A 15,765-nucleotide genomic window follows, 5' to 3' on the forward strand; every position below is an offset into this window, starting at 1 on the left:
CGTTGCTTTTTCTCTTCTTCAACAGCCAAGATGAGGCCTGCACCAGAAGACCTCAACATAATTTACAACCTATGTTGTAGGAGCCAAGAATTCAATTAAGAGAAAAATTATCTCACAAGGGTCTGGGCAATTCAGCCAATTAGCCCTGGTGGAACTCTGCTAAGAAAAGAACCCAAACCATTTAACAAAAGGCTTCACAAGTCAAAAGGAACAGGCTAAGGCAGGGGCAGGGGTCAGGATTCCAGAAATCTGGGTCTGGTCTGCAATCCTGTCGCAAAGCCACCCAATGCCCTCGGCCTCCAACCCTTAGGCACACCTGGAGGGGCCCCGCTGTGTGCTCTGCAAGGGGCTCGGTTCCCTCACGGGCCTCCAAATCTCACCTCAAATAAAAGCATTATCCATGTCCTTAACAATTTTTAAATTTATAGACCCAAAATGGTCAACAGCAACAGGGCTGAGCCCATTATTCGTGATCAAGCTCTATTTCCACAATCTGATGAAACTGAGTTTCACTCTGTGGTGAAAAGAAAAACAACTAGCACTGGCGTGAGCAAGGCGGTCTCGCCCCTTCGGCTGTCCCCACGCCACACCCTCACTCTCTTGCCCCGGGCCAACATGCCCTGGAGTCTGACCAGACCTGGCTCAGCAGACTCACCTTGGTGGCCTCTTCTACACTCTCCCTCAGGGCCTGCAGCTCAGCATCGTACTGCTCCTTCAGTTTGTCCATCTCCAGGTCGTGGCTGGAAACCTCTTCCTTCAGGGCTCCCTTCAGGGCGGTGAGTTCACGCTCCCGCTTTCTCAAGAGGTCTTCCTGCTCCTCTTTGGCAATGAGCAGATCCTGAAGATCCTGTTTTGCCTGTAAGAGTTCCTAGAGACAGAAGCATGAACAGGGAGGTAAGGATTAAACATCTTTGCTGAATGGCCCTACATGTCCCCTCCAGTTGGGTGGCCCAGACGAACGGCCATCCTCTCAACCTGTCCTGACTCTCTCCTCACTATAGTACGCACCAGTTTAGACCATCTCCTCCTCATCCCTTTCAACTCCTCTGACGCCATCATTCCCCTACATTTGTTTGCCTTCGTTTTGAGATTTGACTTGAAGGAGAAAAAGGGAAACTGATTTCATTTTCACTGCTTTGAGGGGGCATGTGTGTCTTTTCCATCTCACCTCCTTTCTGTGCAATGAATGGTCTGTTGCCCTCACAAAGGGCTCATGTGTGCTGTTGTTTCACTGGGGGACGTGTCCACTGTGTGGGCTCACTTAACTTCACGCCCCCCGTGGGGCTCTGCATGTGGTCAAACCCTTCGTTCACAGCCCTGGTACTGGGAGGACTCTGCCCAGTCTCCTGTCGCACTGGGGCAAGGCACACACTCCCATTTTCTCCTCATTCACTGCCAAGAGTTCCTGAGAAAAGTCACAAAACTGGGGCAACACGTTCCACTACAAATCGCATTACCTAAACCCAAGCGTGTCCTGCCAAAAGTTCGCATTCCTTGTACTTCACCATCTTTGTCTCAGACCTACTCGGCGATCCTCAAGTTCAGGACACTCCTCTCCTGCAGACGCCCCCACATCACACTGGCGGGACCCGGATGCGGCTGCCTCGGCGGCCCCTCCACCCCAGCTCTTCTCCGCACACCCAGCCCCCTCCCACCCGCAGCCACTTCCCACACCACGAGCTGCCCCTTGCCAGCCTGCTCCAGGCCTTTCCTCCATCAGTGATCTGTTTCTCTGTCACATTGTCCTTTTCTCTTTCCTTGAGTCTGTATTCTTTCCCTCAGGGCACAAGAATCCACTGGGTCAAAAAGCAACAACAACAACAACAACAACAAGCTTTGCCACTAAATTTTTATAAAGTGTAATTTCTGTCCACTGTGCTTCTTGACCACTTAGTCACTCTTTAATCTCTAGCTACATGGCCTTGGATCCTACTGTACTAAGACTGTCCCCTCCAAGGTCATAGTGACCTCTTAGTCAACAAGTCCAGGCTTCTCCCCGGTCCTCACTTTTCTCCACCAACCCTTCTTTGATCCTCCCAACCTCTCTTTAAAATTCTCTTTTGCCCTGCAGTTCAAAGACAGTACTTGCCTGTTTTCTTCCCTCAGGCTGCTTTTTCTATGACAATCTTCCCTGGCTTTTCTCTCCCTCTTCCCAAAAGCTAAGATGATCCCCAAGAATGCAACTTCGCATTCTTTATTCTTTTTTGGCAAGCTCATCGGTTGGGTTTTTTTTTTTTTTTTCCCAACTATTCATTCTAAGTAAGTAACTCTCAAACCTTTACCTCCCAACTCTTATCTGAGTTCAGACCTGCACTCCCAGTGACCTGCCAGACACATCCATCTGGATGTCCCACGGGCACCTAAGATTCAGTAGGCTTATATTTTTCAGCGAATTCTTCATGTTCCTTCCTTTCCTCCTCCTTTGTTCATTATTCTTTTAAATGGCACCACCTGCTTGAGAGCTTAGAAGCATCCTTGACCTCTCTTGTCCTTGTCCTTCACAACCAAAATGTTAGCTCTGTAACATCCTAGAGATCCTTTCCCTCGCCTCCCTGGTTTAGGCTCTCCTGCCACCCAACTACTCACTGCATCCAGTTGCTCACCTGTGGCCCCTATGACGTGATCCTCTGTCTCAAGCGCCCTTCTTCCCTCTCAATCCCACCTGCCTCTGCCTTTCAGAAAATCCCTGAAGACTCAGAGCAGGATCTCCTGCAAGAAGTCTTCCTTGAATCCCCTTCCTGATACCCATCTCACTCTAGCGGTGTGTCTCAGAGCACTTAATGCTTTTACCTTGCAGTCCACAGAGATTATTTTCTTTCCTCCCCTGTTAGACTGTCAGCCCCTTGAAAGAAGGATATAGATCTGACTGTATTTTTGGTGCACAGATCAATGATATTGGGAATGTGTCTGTTCTGAGTAGAAATAAATTCACACATGAAGCAGGGCAGAAGTCTGGAGATGTAAGAATTCTAAACTGGTCTATTTTTTCACTGGTGGCTTCTGAGTAAATACACATCCTGTTCTCTTGGAATTCCTGGGGAATCAGAGGAATGGCTGCCACCTGTGGAGCTGAGGCCTTGGCGATGATAAACTACTTTCCATTCAAGAAGTATGTCGTTGATGAGGGGATGAAAATATGACTGACGATGGAATCTCTTAGCCTTTTCTCTGGCACATGCACATGCATTGAACCAGTCCCAGGGTAGAGCCACATGGCACAGACCAAGACTCAGCCCTTCAAAAATCTCGCTAGCAGGCACTGAGAAGCTCAGAAGAAAGGTCAAGAGATTCATCCAGGTAAATAAGGCAATTCTGGTTCTTCCAAAGCACCAAGCACAGAACACATATGCAAATCTTATGAAAATATACCCCATCCTGACACGCACCAAAGGGGACATCCTGGTGCCGATGCTGCCGGCCCCTTCTTAAGCGGTATCAGAACCCGCCCCCCCCCATCACTGCTGTGACTGGCCACCCCATCAGGTCTTCCTGGGCTTTCTGCCAGCCTCTAACAGACATTGTGGTTCTAACTCCACTTCCTCCTCTTACTCTCACACATTTCTCAATTGTTTTGATGATAAGGCAGTTCCTCTTCCCACACTTATCTTTCCCAGGATGTATCTGGGCTTTGCGTTGCCTGGTGTGCCCTGCCACCAATGCATGTCAAGAACCTAGGTTTCTATGGTCCATTTTACACCGACGCGCCATTATCTGCGGTCGTGGCTTTGCTTAAGTGGCCTGTGTTGTACAAATCCAATCAGATTACACCTCACCTTATCACTTAGTAGCACTTGAGGTTTTCCAGGGTAGAGGCCAAAAAACCACGAGAGATTTCAGAAACTTTACCCCATCGCCTCAGTATCCTCATTTCCAGTTATATCAAGCCAAAGAAAGCAGAAAACGTATATAAATTTCAAAACGTAAGTAAATACCCATCAGAGGTGACCATGCCTCTCTAGAGATACCAATCAGAAAACAAAGGAAAGCTTTGCCCAATCAGAATCAGCACTTTCAAAATTCATATGCATTCAGGCTAAGTGCAGATAACAAAGTTTCCAGGAGATAAAAGCCTAGTGAGTATGAATGTATGTGAGCAGGGAGAGGCGACAGATGTGATTGTGCTTGGTACATAGTATATAACAGGAACTGTGGTAAGGATTTCCAAAAATCCTAAGAGATGAATATTCAAGGCGATTAATATTATTCTTATTCATAGATGGAAAAAAAAAACCTAAACAAACCCTGGAGCTTTGAGACACTAACATGCTTACATTCACACAGCTTAGAGGTAGAAGATTAGAACACAGACTGGATACCAATGCCCCTTCTCTTAATCACACAGCCTCTGCAAGCCTAACCACAAATCTACACACTCAAGAGGGGCTGAGGAGCAATTACCCTGTGCTCAGTCTCTCAGCTGCAAATGGAATAGAACACTGGGTATGGCTGGAAGTGCCTGTAAGGAAGTCCACCTCTTTAAAGAAAAGACACATGCCCGGGGCACCCGGGTGGCTCAGTCAGTTAGGTGTCCGACTTCAGCTCTGGTCATGATCTCACGGTTCATGAGCCGGAGCCCAGTGTCGGGCTGTGTGCTGACAAGCTCAGAGCCTGGAGCCTGCTTTGGATTCTGTGTCTCCCTTTCTCTCTGCCCCCAACACCAACTCACGCTCTGTCTCTATTTCTCTCAAAAATAAATAAACATTAACAAAAATTAAAAAAGAAAACAGACATGCCCAGAACCAGGAAAGAAAAAAAGCTGAAAGAAAAAGAGAAGCCCACTCTGGGGCCTAGCTGTTAGCAGCAGCAACAAGTGGCTGTCTGGAAAGCAGACATTCCAGAATATCCACAGCATCAACTTACTTTCCATAGAAAGCCTCACTCCACACACCACCTATTGACAGGTATTCCAGGTCAACCTGAGAAAAATGCTGATCTCTTCCGTATAAGTGTTTCCCAGAAGTTCAGCAGGGGTCCCCATCGCTGGCCCACACTCACTGAAAGGATACGTAAGGGTTTTGTATCAAAACTGTAGCTGATAGGAATTATGTAAATTTTGTTCTCAGGAGAACAGCCTAGAAAGCACATCACAGCTGAAGAAAACCATGATTACTTTTTAGTACTTTTTGATTAAAATTTGTGTAATAATTCAGTAATATCCTGCAAGTTTAGAACTATTTAGAGACCTCATTTCTGAGCACAGTCTATCCTCAGATCAATATAATTTCAATACCAGAGTATTTCAAGTACTTGCTCGTGGCAAATGCCAGGGATAAAACATTACCAGATTCTGTTGGAGTGAGGCCCATCTGTCAGCACTGTAGGCTCCCATCAAAGATGATGGTTGGTAATTAGAAAACTCCACTGTCATGCACTTAGAGAGAGGTCTCACGTTCACCCCTTTCCCCCAGAATGGAGGGAAATGCATTCACAGACAAAGAAGTGACTGAAAACTTGTCCCATAATCATTTTGTAACCTGAATTTTTTTTTAGAAAGTTCAGAACCATCAATTGTTTAAGAATAACAAAGTCATCTTATTTTTGGTCAGTTATATGGCTTATCCTAAGCAAATTGTATTTCTTACTATTTCTTTCTTTATATCTTCTTTTTAGCCATTTTATTCTCTCCTAATGTTGCTTTACTGATGCCCAGTATTATTTAACAAAATGTGAAGTATTAGAAGAGATTTCATTAAAAATCTTATGGATTGTGGCAAGCCTCACAAAATAAAAAGCCTTCAAATTTTTAAAACATTTAAAAGCAGAAGTGTTTAAGGTGCATTGTGTTTAAGAGCCTGTTCTAAGCTAAATGCCATGGAAAACTTGGCCATAACTATAATCTGTTATTGGATTCCCCCAAGCCGCTTTTTATTAAGATATGAAGAATAAATTGAACGTGACAAAGAGATAGGGTCTATTTTATTAGTGGTATAGAAACCATAGATCAGGTTTTAAATGTTGCTGACAAGTAATAGGAACTTGATTAAAACAGTGAGGATGAATTTCCAGAGGAGAAACCCACTTTGGCACAGAGAAGCTAACTGTACCCCAACTAATCCTGCAGAAAGACAGCAGATAACAGTCCTCCTGTTACAGGAAGAGGCAAATAATGAGAAAGCCAGCAACACTGGGAACATCTGTAAGAGCAGATGTGCTCTGTTTCCTTTCTGTGTCTCTCATTACCAACCTGAAAACACATCACCAAAACTGAGGTTCATATGCTTATCCTAGTTACCACTGTAAATAAGTCACTAAACTATTTGATTAATTAAATCATATTCATTAATATACACTCAGTACACTGTGCTTAAAGAGGCAAAGAAGCACATGGCTCAAATCAGAATTATCCCCTTTTCTTAAAAAGGTGACAATTGTAAAAAGATTTAAAAACTGAAATCTATTCCTTTGCTCTGTTGCTTAGTGCTGTGCTAGGCAAGAAATGGGGGAGGAAGCAAAGCCAACATGTCTTTGATGCTGTGTCTCCCTCTCTCTCTGCACCCTCCCCCCCCCCACTAATGCACGCACATCACTCCTCTCTCTCAAAAAAAAAAAAAACCTTAAAAAAAATTTTTAGAAGAAAGGGACAGATACAGAATAAAGCAAGGTCAAATGTGCTAACATGAACCTAAAAGGATACAGCATACCAGATAAAAAGAACAACTAACAATTATAGGTTTCATTTAGTGAACAAATTGAGCAACTTAAAAGACTTCCCAACAGCTAACACCTTCCTCTTTTAGAATCAATAAAGTGTACATACAAGAATCATAGGATTCATGGCAGTCTTCTATTTAAATTTGTTTGTGAAGCTACATTTTTATTGAAAGCCATAAACTGTTCAACGACATCATTTCTGGAAGCTTACCCTTAGGAAATTTTTCTAAAGTAGTAAAAGGATACATGTGAAAAATGTTCAATACATTTTTACGTAATTGAAAATAAAAAGAGAAACAATAAATATAGAAGGATGATGAAACGTATTACGGTTTATCTCCTTAAAAGATGAACTATGAAGACTATAGAGTATAATAAGGAAAAGTGTTTCTGAAAAATGAACTTCTAAAAGCAGGTATTGGGGCACCTGGGTGGCTCAGTTGGTTGGGCGGCCAACTACAGCTCAGTCATGATCTCGCGGTCTGTGAGTTCAAGCCCCACATCGGGCTCTGTCCTGACAGCTCACAGCCTGCTTCATATTCTGTGACTCCCTCTCTCTCTGCCCTTCCCTACTTGCTCTCTGTCTGCCTCTCTCTCAAAAATAAAAAAAACAATAAGAAAATTTAAAAAATAAATAAAATAAAAGCAGGTATCAAAGCTGCAGGGGCACTATAATTGTCCCTAAATTACAGAAGGGCAGATGAAAGTTCTCAATGGATAGGAAGGCAACCAGAAAATGCAGAAAAATAGTCATTAAAGTGTGTGGAAAATGTTTCCACCACCTGTCCGTTTCAAGATTTCATTTTATGATGTTTTAATACTTCAAGGACAAATACACCCATTTTCAAAGCCTCATTCTAATGCACCTTGTCTTTGTAACTCAGCCCTCTGAAGAAGGCAGCACCACGAGAAGCAGTCTAATCCCACAAATGTGGTGGCTTTTAAGATAGAGGTCATTGGAGGGGCGCCTGGGTGGCGCAGTCGGTTAGGCGTCCGACTTCAGCCAGGTCACAATCTCGCGGTCCGGGAGTTCGAGCCCCGCGTCAGGCTCTGGGCTGATGGCTCAGAGCCTGGAGCCTGTTTCTGATTCTGTGTCTCCCTCTCTCTCTGCCCCTCCCCCGTTCATGCTCTGTCTCTCTCTGTCCCAAAAATAAATAAACGTTGAAAAAAAAAAAAAATTAAAAAAAAAAAAAAGATAGAGGTCATTGGATAAAAAGGGAAATAGGTGCTAAGGAACAGGCCCGAGGTCTGTTTGGGAGAAAAGGTCCAAACAGAGACAGAGAGATGGTTGTGTGGGGAGAAGAGAAGAGATTTCCCCCTGCCCATGTGAAAAATGAATCCATGAGTATGCCTATCCTGGGTGGCCACAAGCTCTCTGCTCTCCATCGCTGCCAAGTCATGGGGAAGAGACTCTAAGTTCTAAAGAGCAAGAACTAAAATCCCTCCTGGGCAATTACTCCAAAACCAAACAAGGAAGGGGGTGAGTAAACACCTGACAGCTGACACTTACAGGCAGCCAGAAACTTTAACTCCAAGACAGGGGATGAAGAAAAGACCCAGGTCCTTAGGGGGAAAGTGGTAGAAAATAAAAATTAAAGGTTGACAGGATACCTTTATTTTTTTATGGGCTTTTTTTTTTTTTGCATCATTCTAAATTTTGTATCATTTATTTGTGGCTGTTCCTATAAACCAACGCTTATAAGGAAATAAATGTCAAAACTATGCCAAGAATACAGGTTATGATAGTATTATAGCCAACATCAAAACATCTAAATGAGCGCAGAGATACAAGTTCTGTCTGTTTCTGAGCCTCGATTATACCCAATTCCCAACAAAACAATGTCAATGTTCATAACCTATGTGTGTATCTACCACCTCAACAGAATGGCAATCTAATTCAGGGGAGAGATAATGATGGTCTTTGGAAAACCACGCAATCATCTACAAATGTTAAGCAGTGGAAAGAGTCAACCTCATCCACTGAGTCATGGATTGAGAAGAGCTAAATATTCAGTAGGGAATATACTCATACAGGCAAAAGCCAGATAGGCAGCCTATGTACACAGCAAATATATTCATTCATTCACTTATTCATTCATTCATAATGCATCCATCCAACCATCCACCAAATATGTGCTGAGTGCCATATGTCCCAGTCACAGGTACAGCTATTGCAGATAAAACACTAAGCCAGTCATCACCAACCCTGCCTCCTACAGCTTACAGTCTTGTAGGAGCCTTAAACAAAAACTTAACTGTGATAAGTGCTGTATGGGCACTAACATCTTTAAAATGCTTTCTCATAATTAGTATTACTTACAAAGTGTTTTTACCCAAAGTTTAACCTGAATCTGTTAGTGTTTAGATCTAACCTCAAATTTACTGGCAACGCACAAGATAGTGGAACAAGTTAATGGACCCCATAAGGAACAATCGGACAAATCCAAAATATGGGCCATTGGTCTGGTCTCTTCCAAAAACCAATGGAATGGAAGAAAGCTGGAAATATGCACCAAAATCTATACAAAGACAAACTCAAAGAGAGAAAACAATTAAAGCAATATGGGATTCTAGGTTGGATCCTGGCTTGGGGTATGGAGGAACAACTATAAAATATACTTGAGGGACAACTGGTAAATTCTCAGTAAGGACCAGGTATTAGCATTACTGTCACATTATAGGAATTATTAATTGTTTTAGGCATGATAACAGTATTGTGGTTATAACAAAATTCCCTAATTTTTTTAAGATGCATGCCAAAGAATTTAGGAGTGAAGTGTGGTATTATCTGTAATCAACTGTGAAATGATTCAGCAAAGATAAACAGATGGACAGATGAAAAAATAATGGGATAAATGAAGGGACAGATGAAGAAATGGTAAAAGTATGGCAAAATGTTGACGACTGTTGGATCTGGGTTGGAGCTCCATGGGAGTTCATAAATTGCTCTTTCTACTTTACTGTATGGTTGAAATTTTTCCTAAGACAAGGTTTAAAAACTATTAATCTAGAAGGAAATAATACTGCGATGCTTTTATGGAATCTAGTCATAGGCACAGTGCAGCAAATACACGTAACAGACTATGGCTCACAGTATCCAGTCTGCCCCACCTCCACCCATCCCATCCTCTCCAGGCAGATGCTTTCCTATCAGCTGATCCCACAGTCCCCCTTACCTCAATCAGAGCTCCCTTCTCCCTGTCCTCGGATCGTTTAGCACTGTCCAACTCATCATGCATTTCTGAAAGCTGGTCCTGAAGATCTCTGATCTCAGTCTGGTGCTGTTCCCGTTCCATCTTCACCTGGAACAGTCTGGCAGGGAAGGAAGCCCATTAGAGAGACTCTCCTGGGCCCAGCTTTTTTTCATCCAGTCTGATTACGGACCTTAGGATGGTCAAGCAGAGTCATCTAAAGCCCCAAAGAGCCTCCCCTGTTGTCCATTCTATACTGAACAAGGCATCACAAACCAGAAAAGGCACTGGTGAGAACTCATGACTTCAGTCTAACTTGCCTAACAAGAAGACAAATGAGAACTCAAACCAATGTAATGGGAAAGGTTATACAGTGACCATTTCTCCCCAGAAGGAGACCACAGGGTCCTGGAATTTAGACAATAAGATGAGAAATTGACCCCCAAAAAGCACAACCTCTTTGATAATGCCTTCACCAAAGCCACCCTATTCCCTACCTCCCACCCTACCCTACCCTACCCCCAGCCCCAGGAGAACTGGCAAATCATGGCCTATTGGCCAATCTGGCCCACAGCCAATTTTTGTAAATAAAGTTTTATCAGAATATAACCATGCTCATTCATTTATATATTGCACATGGTCATTTGCACAATACAATGGCAAAACTGAGTGGGTTCAACAAAGACCATATGGCCCATAAACCATAAAGTATTTACTATCTGACAGAAAAAGTTTGCCAACCTCTGCTCTAAATCAAACTGACAACTGTTTTACCCTTTTATTTTGTAAAGTCTTTACTATACCCTAAATTTTGCTTTTTTCTCACCAATTCTTCCGGAATTAACCTCTAAGAATGCTTTAAAAGCAGAAACTACATCATCAAAATAGCAAGGGCAATTAAATGATTTTATTATATAATGTCTTATTTTTCTTGAATTCCCTTCTAGATTTCACCCCCGCTTAAACCTTCACTTAAGGTTTCCACCATGTCCACAGAGCTTCGTAGCATTGTACATTTTCGGACATTGGTTTCAGATCCTTTTGTTGCAGATTTTAATATGACATAATGACAGGGCCATCTTGGCTTTGACTTTCCCTCTCCACAGACTCAACAGATGCATAAGCACTGGTCAGCAACACTCAGGAGAAAATTCACCAACTAGGAGATTACAGAAGTGATATGATGTGCTTTTTAGAGGCTGGGTCCAGATCCCTCGAGAACTCTGTCTTTAGATATCAACACTCTGTATTCCCTGCTTCTCACTTATCTGCTATGAAGAGCCACTCTAAGGGGCTGAAACTTGACAAGGCATTTTTTAAGGTATATAAAGATTTTTAAAATTATTAACCTTTCTGCATGTGTCACCAGTTTCCCCATTTTAAAAGGTTAAGAGGGAGAAAAGGAAGGGTCAGCAGCCCCTATTAACATCTGGAAGGCTGGTTGGTATTAAATGGACAAAAAGATTCTGGCTACATCGGATACAAGAACCCAGGAAGGGCAGAGGCTCTTGGCCTGGGACTCACTCCTCCAGGTTCTTCCGGAGCTCCCCTTCACTTTCTTCTAGTCGCTGTTGCAGCATGGAGTTCTCTTCCACCTTACTGTCGTGCTGGCCCTGGAGCTCTTCCAAGTTTGCTTTCATCCTCTCTCTCTCTTCCTTGATGTTCTGCTGATTCTAATATAAATACATGTGATCTGAAAGTACCTCCACTCAACACTAACGCAATCCCACAGATTACCTCAAAACTCTGATGGACTCCATGGCTTTTGCACTTACTTATTAGAAAACTTAATCAAACTACATCATTTCGCATGGGACTTTGCAACTGGAAAGAATATTAAATATTGAATGAGCTGTAATATGTCTAAAAGAACTATGAAGACAGCTAAACCTCGGTCTGCTATTTCTATCACTCAGTTTGGGTATTTTATATGCATTTAAGTTTCCTACTGGCCTGCCTGAATCCAACAGTGTTTCACTCTGTCAGAGCAAATGGTGTCTATATGCTCTGGTTACTTGAAAAATAGAAACATAAAAATTTCTCTGGACAGCAGGAGCCAAATATACAGGAATTTTTACTCAGCGGTGAGAGGAATGTTTCTTTTGGGGACAAAAAAAACCTGACTTTCACTTCACTTGGGCATCCCAATGTGCTTAAAATATTATCAAGCAAGACAGAAATGTTAATAACAACAAAGGAAAAAACAGGTACCTTGACTTCTAGCTGAAGCTGTCTCTGAAGTTCGGCCACTTCTGTGGTCAACTTGTTTTTCTGTTCCAACAGATCTCTGACTTCAGACGAAGAATTAGAAGCCTATAATTATTGCAAAGATTCTCTAATGTAAATGTTCAAGATGCTTTATTTTCTCCGTCTCCCAAAATACAATCTGAGCAGTAACACCAAAATCTTAAGATCCAATTCAAATGTAAATCCCTATAGAGACAGGGACGCAAGGAGACTTTCTGGGGATGATCAGAACGTTCTGTATCTTCATCTGGGTGGTGTGTGCATGGACACACACCTCTGTTAAAAACTCAGTAGGGGCGCCTGGGTGGCTCGGTCGGTTGAGCGGCCGACTTCGGCTCAGGTCATGATCTCGCGGTCCGTGAGTTCGAGCCCCACGTCGGGCTCTGTGCTGACAGCTCAGAGCCTGGAGCCCGTTTCGGATTCTGTGTCTCCCTCTCTCTGACCCTCCCCCATTCATGCTCTGTCTCTCTCTGTCTCAAAGATAAATGAATGTTAAAAAAAAAAAAAATTAAAAAAAACTCAATAAACTACACAGTTAAGATTTGTGCAATTTACTGTATATGAGTCAGATGCCAATAGAACAATATAAAAAGATAAAAATAAATATTTGTTGAAGATTCATCCACTGCATAAAGTTATACCCAAAGCCCATGTCTCCGTGTCTCCGAGGCCCTTCACACAATCCATCTATTACAGAACTTCCATGACATTGGGACTTACTGCTCCATAACCAGAAATTTTCTCACTCTCTGCATATGCCTGTATACAAGTAATAAATAAACGGATGCTAGCTACAATGGCTTTCTTCTTTTGGATGCTACATTTCCATAATGAAGACAGATATAACAAAGAGGGATCTGATTAAAGAGAGCCTATTAGAAAATATCATCTCTGATCTGAGTATGAATATTAATGATCTCTTTTTGTTTCTTCCATGGATACAATAACAGGAGATGCTCTCAAAAGGATTTGGCTAAAATCCTATAGCAAAGTGGCTAGAAAACTACAAAGGGGAGTCAGGAAATGAAGCTAGAAAATGCCATGTCCTGGCTCTCCTGCACCTGAATCCAGGTGTGAGCTGTGTATAATGAACTTGGAACGAGGTACTTCCTGACTTACTCCTGTGAAGTTAACTGAACCCAACAATCAACAAAAACACAGGACTTCCTATTTCCTTAAGCAAAATGAGAACAATCCAATATGGAAATCTAAATCCAACTCATGAGAAATTGTACATTGTTCTTGCCCAAATGAAAACTCTACCTGCTCTGCTGTTTCCAACATAATCTTTCCTTCTCTCATAGGAAATCACTTAGCTGACACCAAAAAGATAAAACTCCCAAGCCTTTGCCTGCAGATAATCAGATTCAGAAATAACAGGGAGAGATGGAGAGTAGAAAAGTATGGGCAATTCAGCAGTCATGGTGCTGTGATCTCAGCCAGAAGTCGAAGAGCTATGGTTCATATCATCTCTGGCTTCATGCGCCAGCAGCTTAACTGATCTCCCTTCCTCTTACCTTACCTCTCTCCAAAAGCTGCAAAAGGAATAAATTTCTACAAATATGACACTATTCATTCCTGTTCAAAGTCCATCAATGATGGCCCATCACCTTCAGCCTAAAATGTAAACTTATGTGATATCCAAGGTCCTTTCTACCTGGCACTTCCTCCCTATATCCTGGCTCTCTGCTCCAGCTACATTAAACTACCTCCAGTCCCCTAAACATAGCAAACACACACCTCTTTATATTTGTTCATGCTGGTCCCTCTACCTAGAACGCCCTGCCTTCCCTTCTTCTCCCAGAGCGTTCTTTACTCTTTTGAGACACCATTAGTGTCCTGGATTCTAAAGGGCTTAACCTAACTTCCCTAGTTTGATCCAGATCCCCTTACTCTGTGCCCACAAACACAGTCTCAACATCAAGACCAAAGATGTACGTTCTCACCCAAAAAATATGCCAGTGAGTGAAAAGCAAGACTCACAGCGATAATTTGGATTTAAGAGTTTTAGCAAAACACTTCAACTGTAAGAACTATGGAGAACCCCTGAAGCTTGCCTATAAGCATGGTATATAATTCAAAGATTCCCCTGTGGGAATAATTTATGTATGTAACTGTTCTACTGGATATCATAACAGCAGTCATGGGTTAGCTGAGTGCTGAACAGTAGAGAGAAGAGGGCAGCCGATGCCTAAAAACATCGTATACATATGTTTCCAAAGTTACAAAGAAGCTATAGACAAACTTCCTGTGACTTGTCTCTGGCACTTTCTTTCCTTTCCATGCAGAATTCCCCAGGAGGGAAAGAGAAGACACACAAGCAAGAAGTGGATGTCAATTCAGGTGGTGCAGGGTTAATGAACAAGCTTCTAGTCATCCCTCTTAAATGTTGCTTCCTCTCAGGGCACAAGGTGTGTCTGACATGTAGCAGATGTTCATCAAATATGAGAGGACTCTTCTAACAACAACAAAAAATCTCCAAGTCCCAACTGGAATTCAGTATAATAAATAGGATTTTTTTTTTTTTTTTAAAGAATTTGGCCCCAATCCATTCCTTCCTTTCTCTCCCACCCATGCTGGTTGACTTCACCAGTCTCTATTCTTATTCTCTTGTTCTTATCCTCTTATTTCTTACTCTCTGAAGTTCTAGAGCTTGGGTCCAGTTCACACTTACCTTCCTTCAAAACCTTGGAATATGTTAGGGTTCTCCATCCATGATTTCAAGTCATTCTTCCTATTCTTTTTTTTTTTTTTAATGTTTGTTTATTTTTGAGACAGAGACATGGAATGAGCGGGGGAGGGGCAGAGAGAGAGAGGGAGACACTGAATCCAAAGCAGGTCACAGGCTCCGAGCTGTCAGCACAGAGCGTGATGCAGGGCTCAAACTCATGGACCATCAGATCATGACCTGAGCTAAAGTTGGACACTTAACTGACTGAGCCACCCAGATGCCCCATTCTTCCTATTTTTATTTTCTCTTTCTAAATTTCACTACCTATTTGTTTCACCACCTGTTTGTCTTGTTATAGGTTTTTTTTTTTAATTTAATTTTTATTTTTTCTGAGAGAGAGAGAGAGAGAGAGAGAGAGAGAGAGACTGAGCGCAAGCTGGGGAGAGGCAGAGACAGAGGGAGACACAGACACAGGCTCTGTCAACACAGAGGCCGACCCGGGGGTCGAACTCAGGAGCCTTCAAGCCATGAGATCATGACCTGAGCCAAAGTCGGCCACTTAACCAAATGAGTCACCCAGGAGCCCCAATATGCTATTATTTTTAAAAATAAAATATCTTAAAACCTTTCTGAAAAAAAAGTTGGTGCATAATAATAATATTTAAAGCATGGTCTTCCATCTTAGGTCCTGCTCACAACTCAGGTAACTTCCCACTTGCTGCCATAACCAAATGTACAGGCTGAAGAAACAACAATTTGTTTGCCACATTCCAAGTTAAATGCCCTCTACAGAATACAAAACTCCAATTTACTTGATTATTTCCTTGTGTGCTCCCTGCTGCTCGAGACTTTAAAGTCTGGATTTTCTCAAAAACCAGGTTGACCTTCCGTTTAGTTGCATCATCATTATCGGTGCTTCTGGAAAACAGGCAGCAGGAAGAAAAAAAAAAACAGTAAGGGGCACAACCACGGTTCTCAGGATACTTCAGATGCCAGGACACACAA

The 15,765-nt window shown here is 42.5% G+C and overlaps 1 protein-coding gene across 1 annotated transcript in view; it reads right to left on the reverse strand.

The window, feature by feature from the left end:
• The window catches only part of CGNL1 (cingulin like 1), a 97,267-nt gene that overhangs the window by 77,481 nt on the left and 4,021 nt on the right, over positions 1-15,765 (reverse strand). Inside the window, exons 3-7 of the mRNA XM_047075061.1 lie at positions 15,573-15,678; positions 12,054-12,155; positions 11,367-11,515; positions 9,828-9,963; positions 656-868 (exon numbers count right to left, since the gene is read on the reverse strand). Coding sequence (XP_046931017.1) covers positions 656-868; positions 9,828-9,963; positions 11,367-11,515; positions 12,054-12,155; positions 15,573-15,678 — 706 coding nt within the window. The remainder of the gene's footprint in view (positions 1-655; positions 869-9,827; positions 9,964-11,366; positions 11,516-12,053; positions 12,156-15,572; positions 15,679-15,765) is intronic.

This window comes from Lynx rufus, unplaced genomic scaffold (assembly GCF_022079265.1).
Source record: "Lynx rufus isolate CCGP_SWC_20201006 ecotype Redwood Valley unplaced genomic scaffold, mLynRuf1.p SCAF_13, whole genome shotgun sequence".
In the NCBI taxonomy this organism is placed as follows: Eukaryota; Metazoa; Chordata; class Mammalia; order Carnivora; family Felidae; genus Lynx; species Lynx rufus.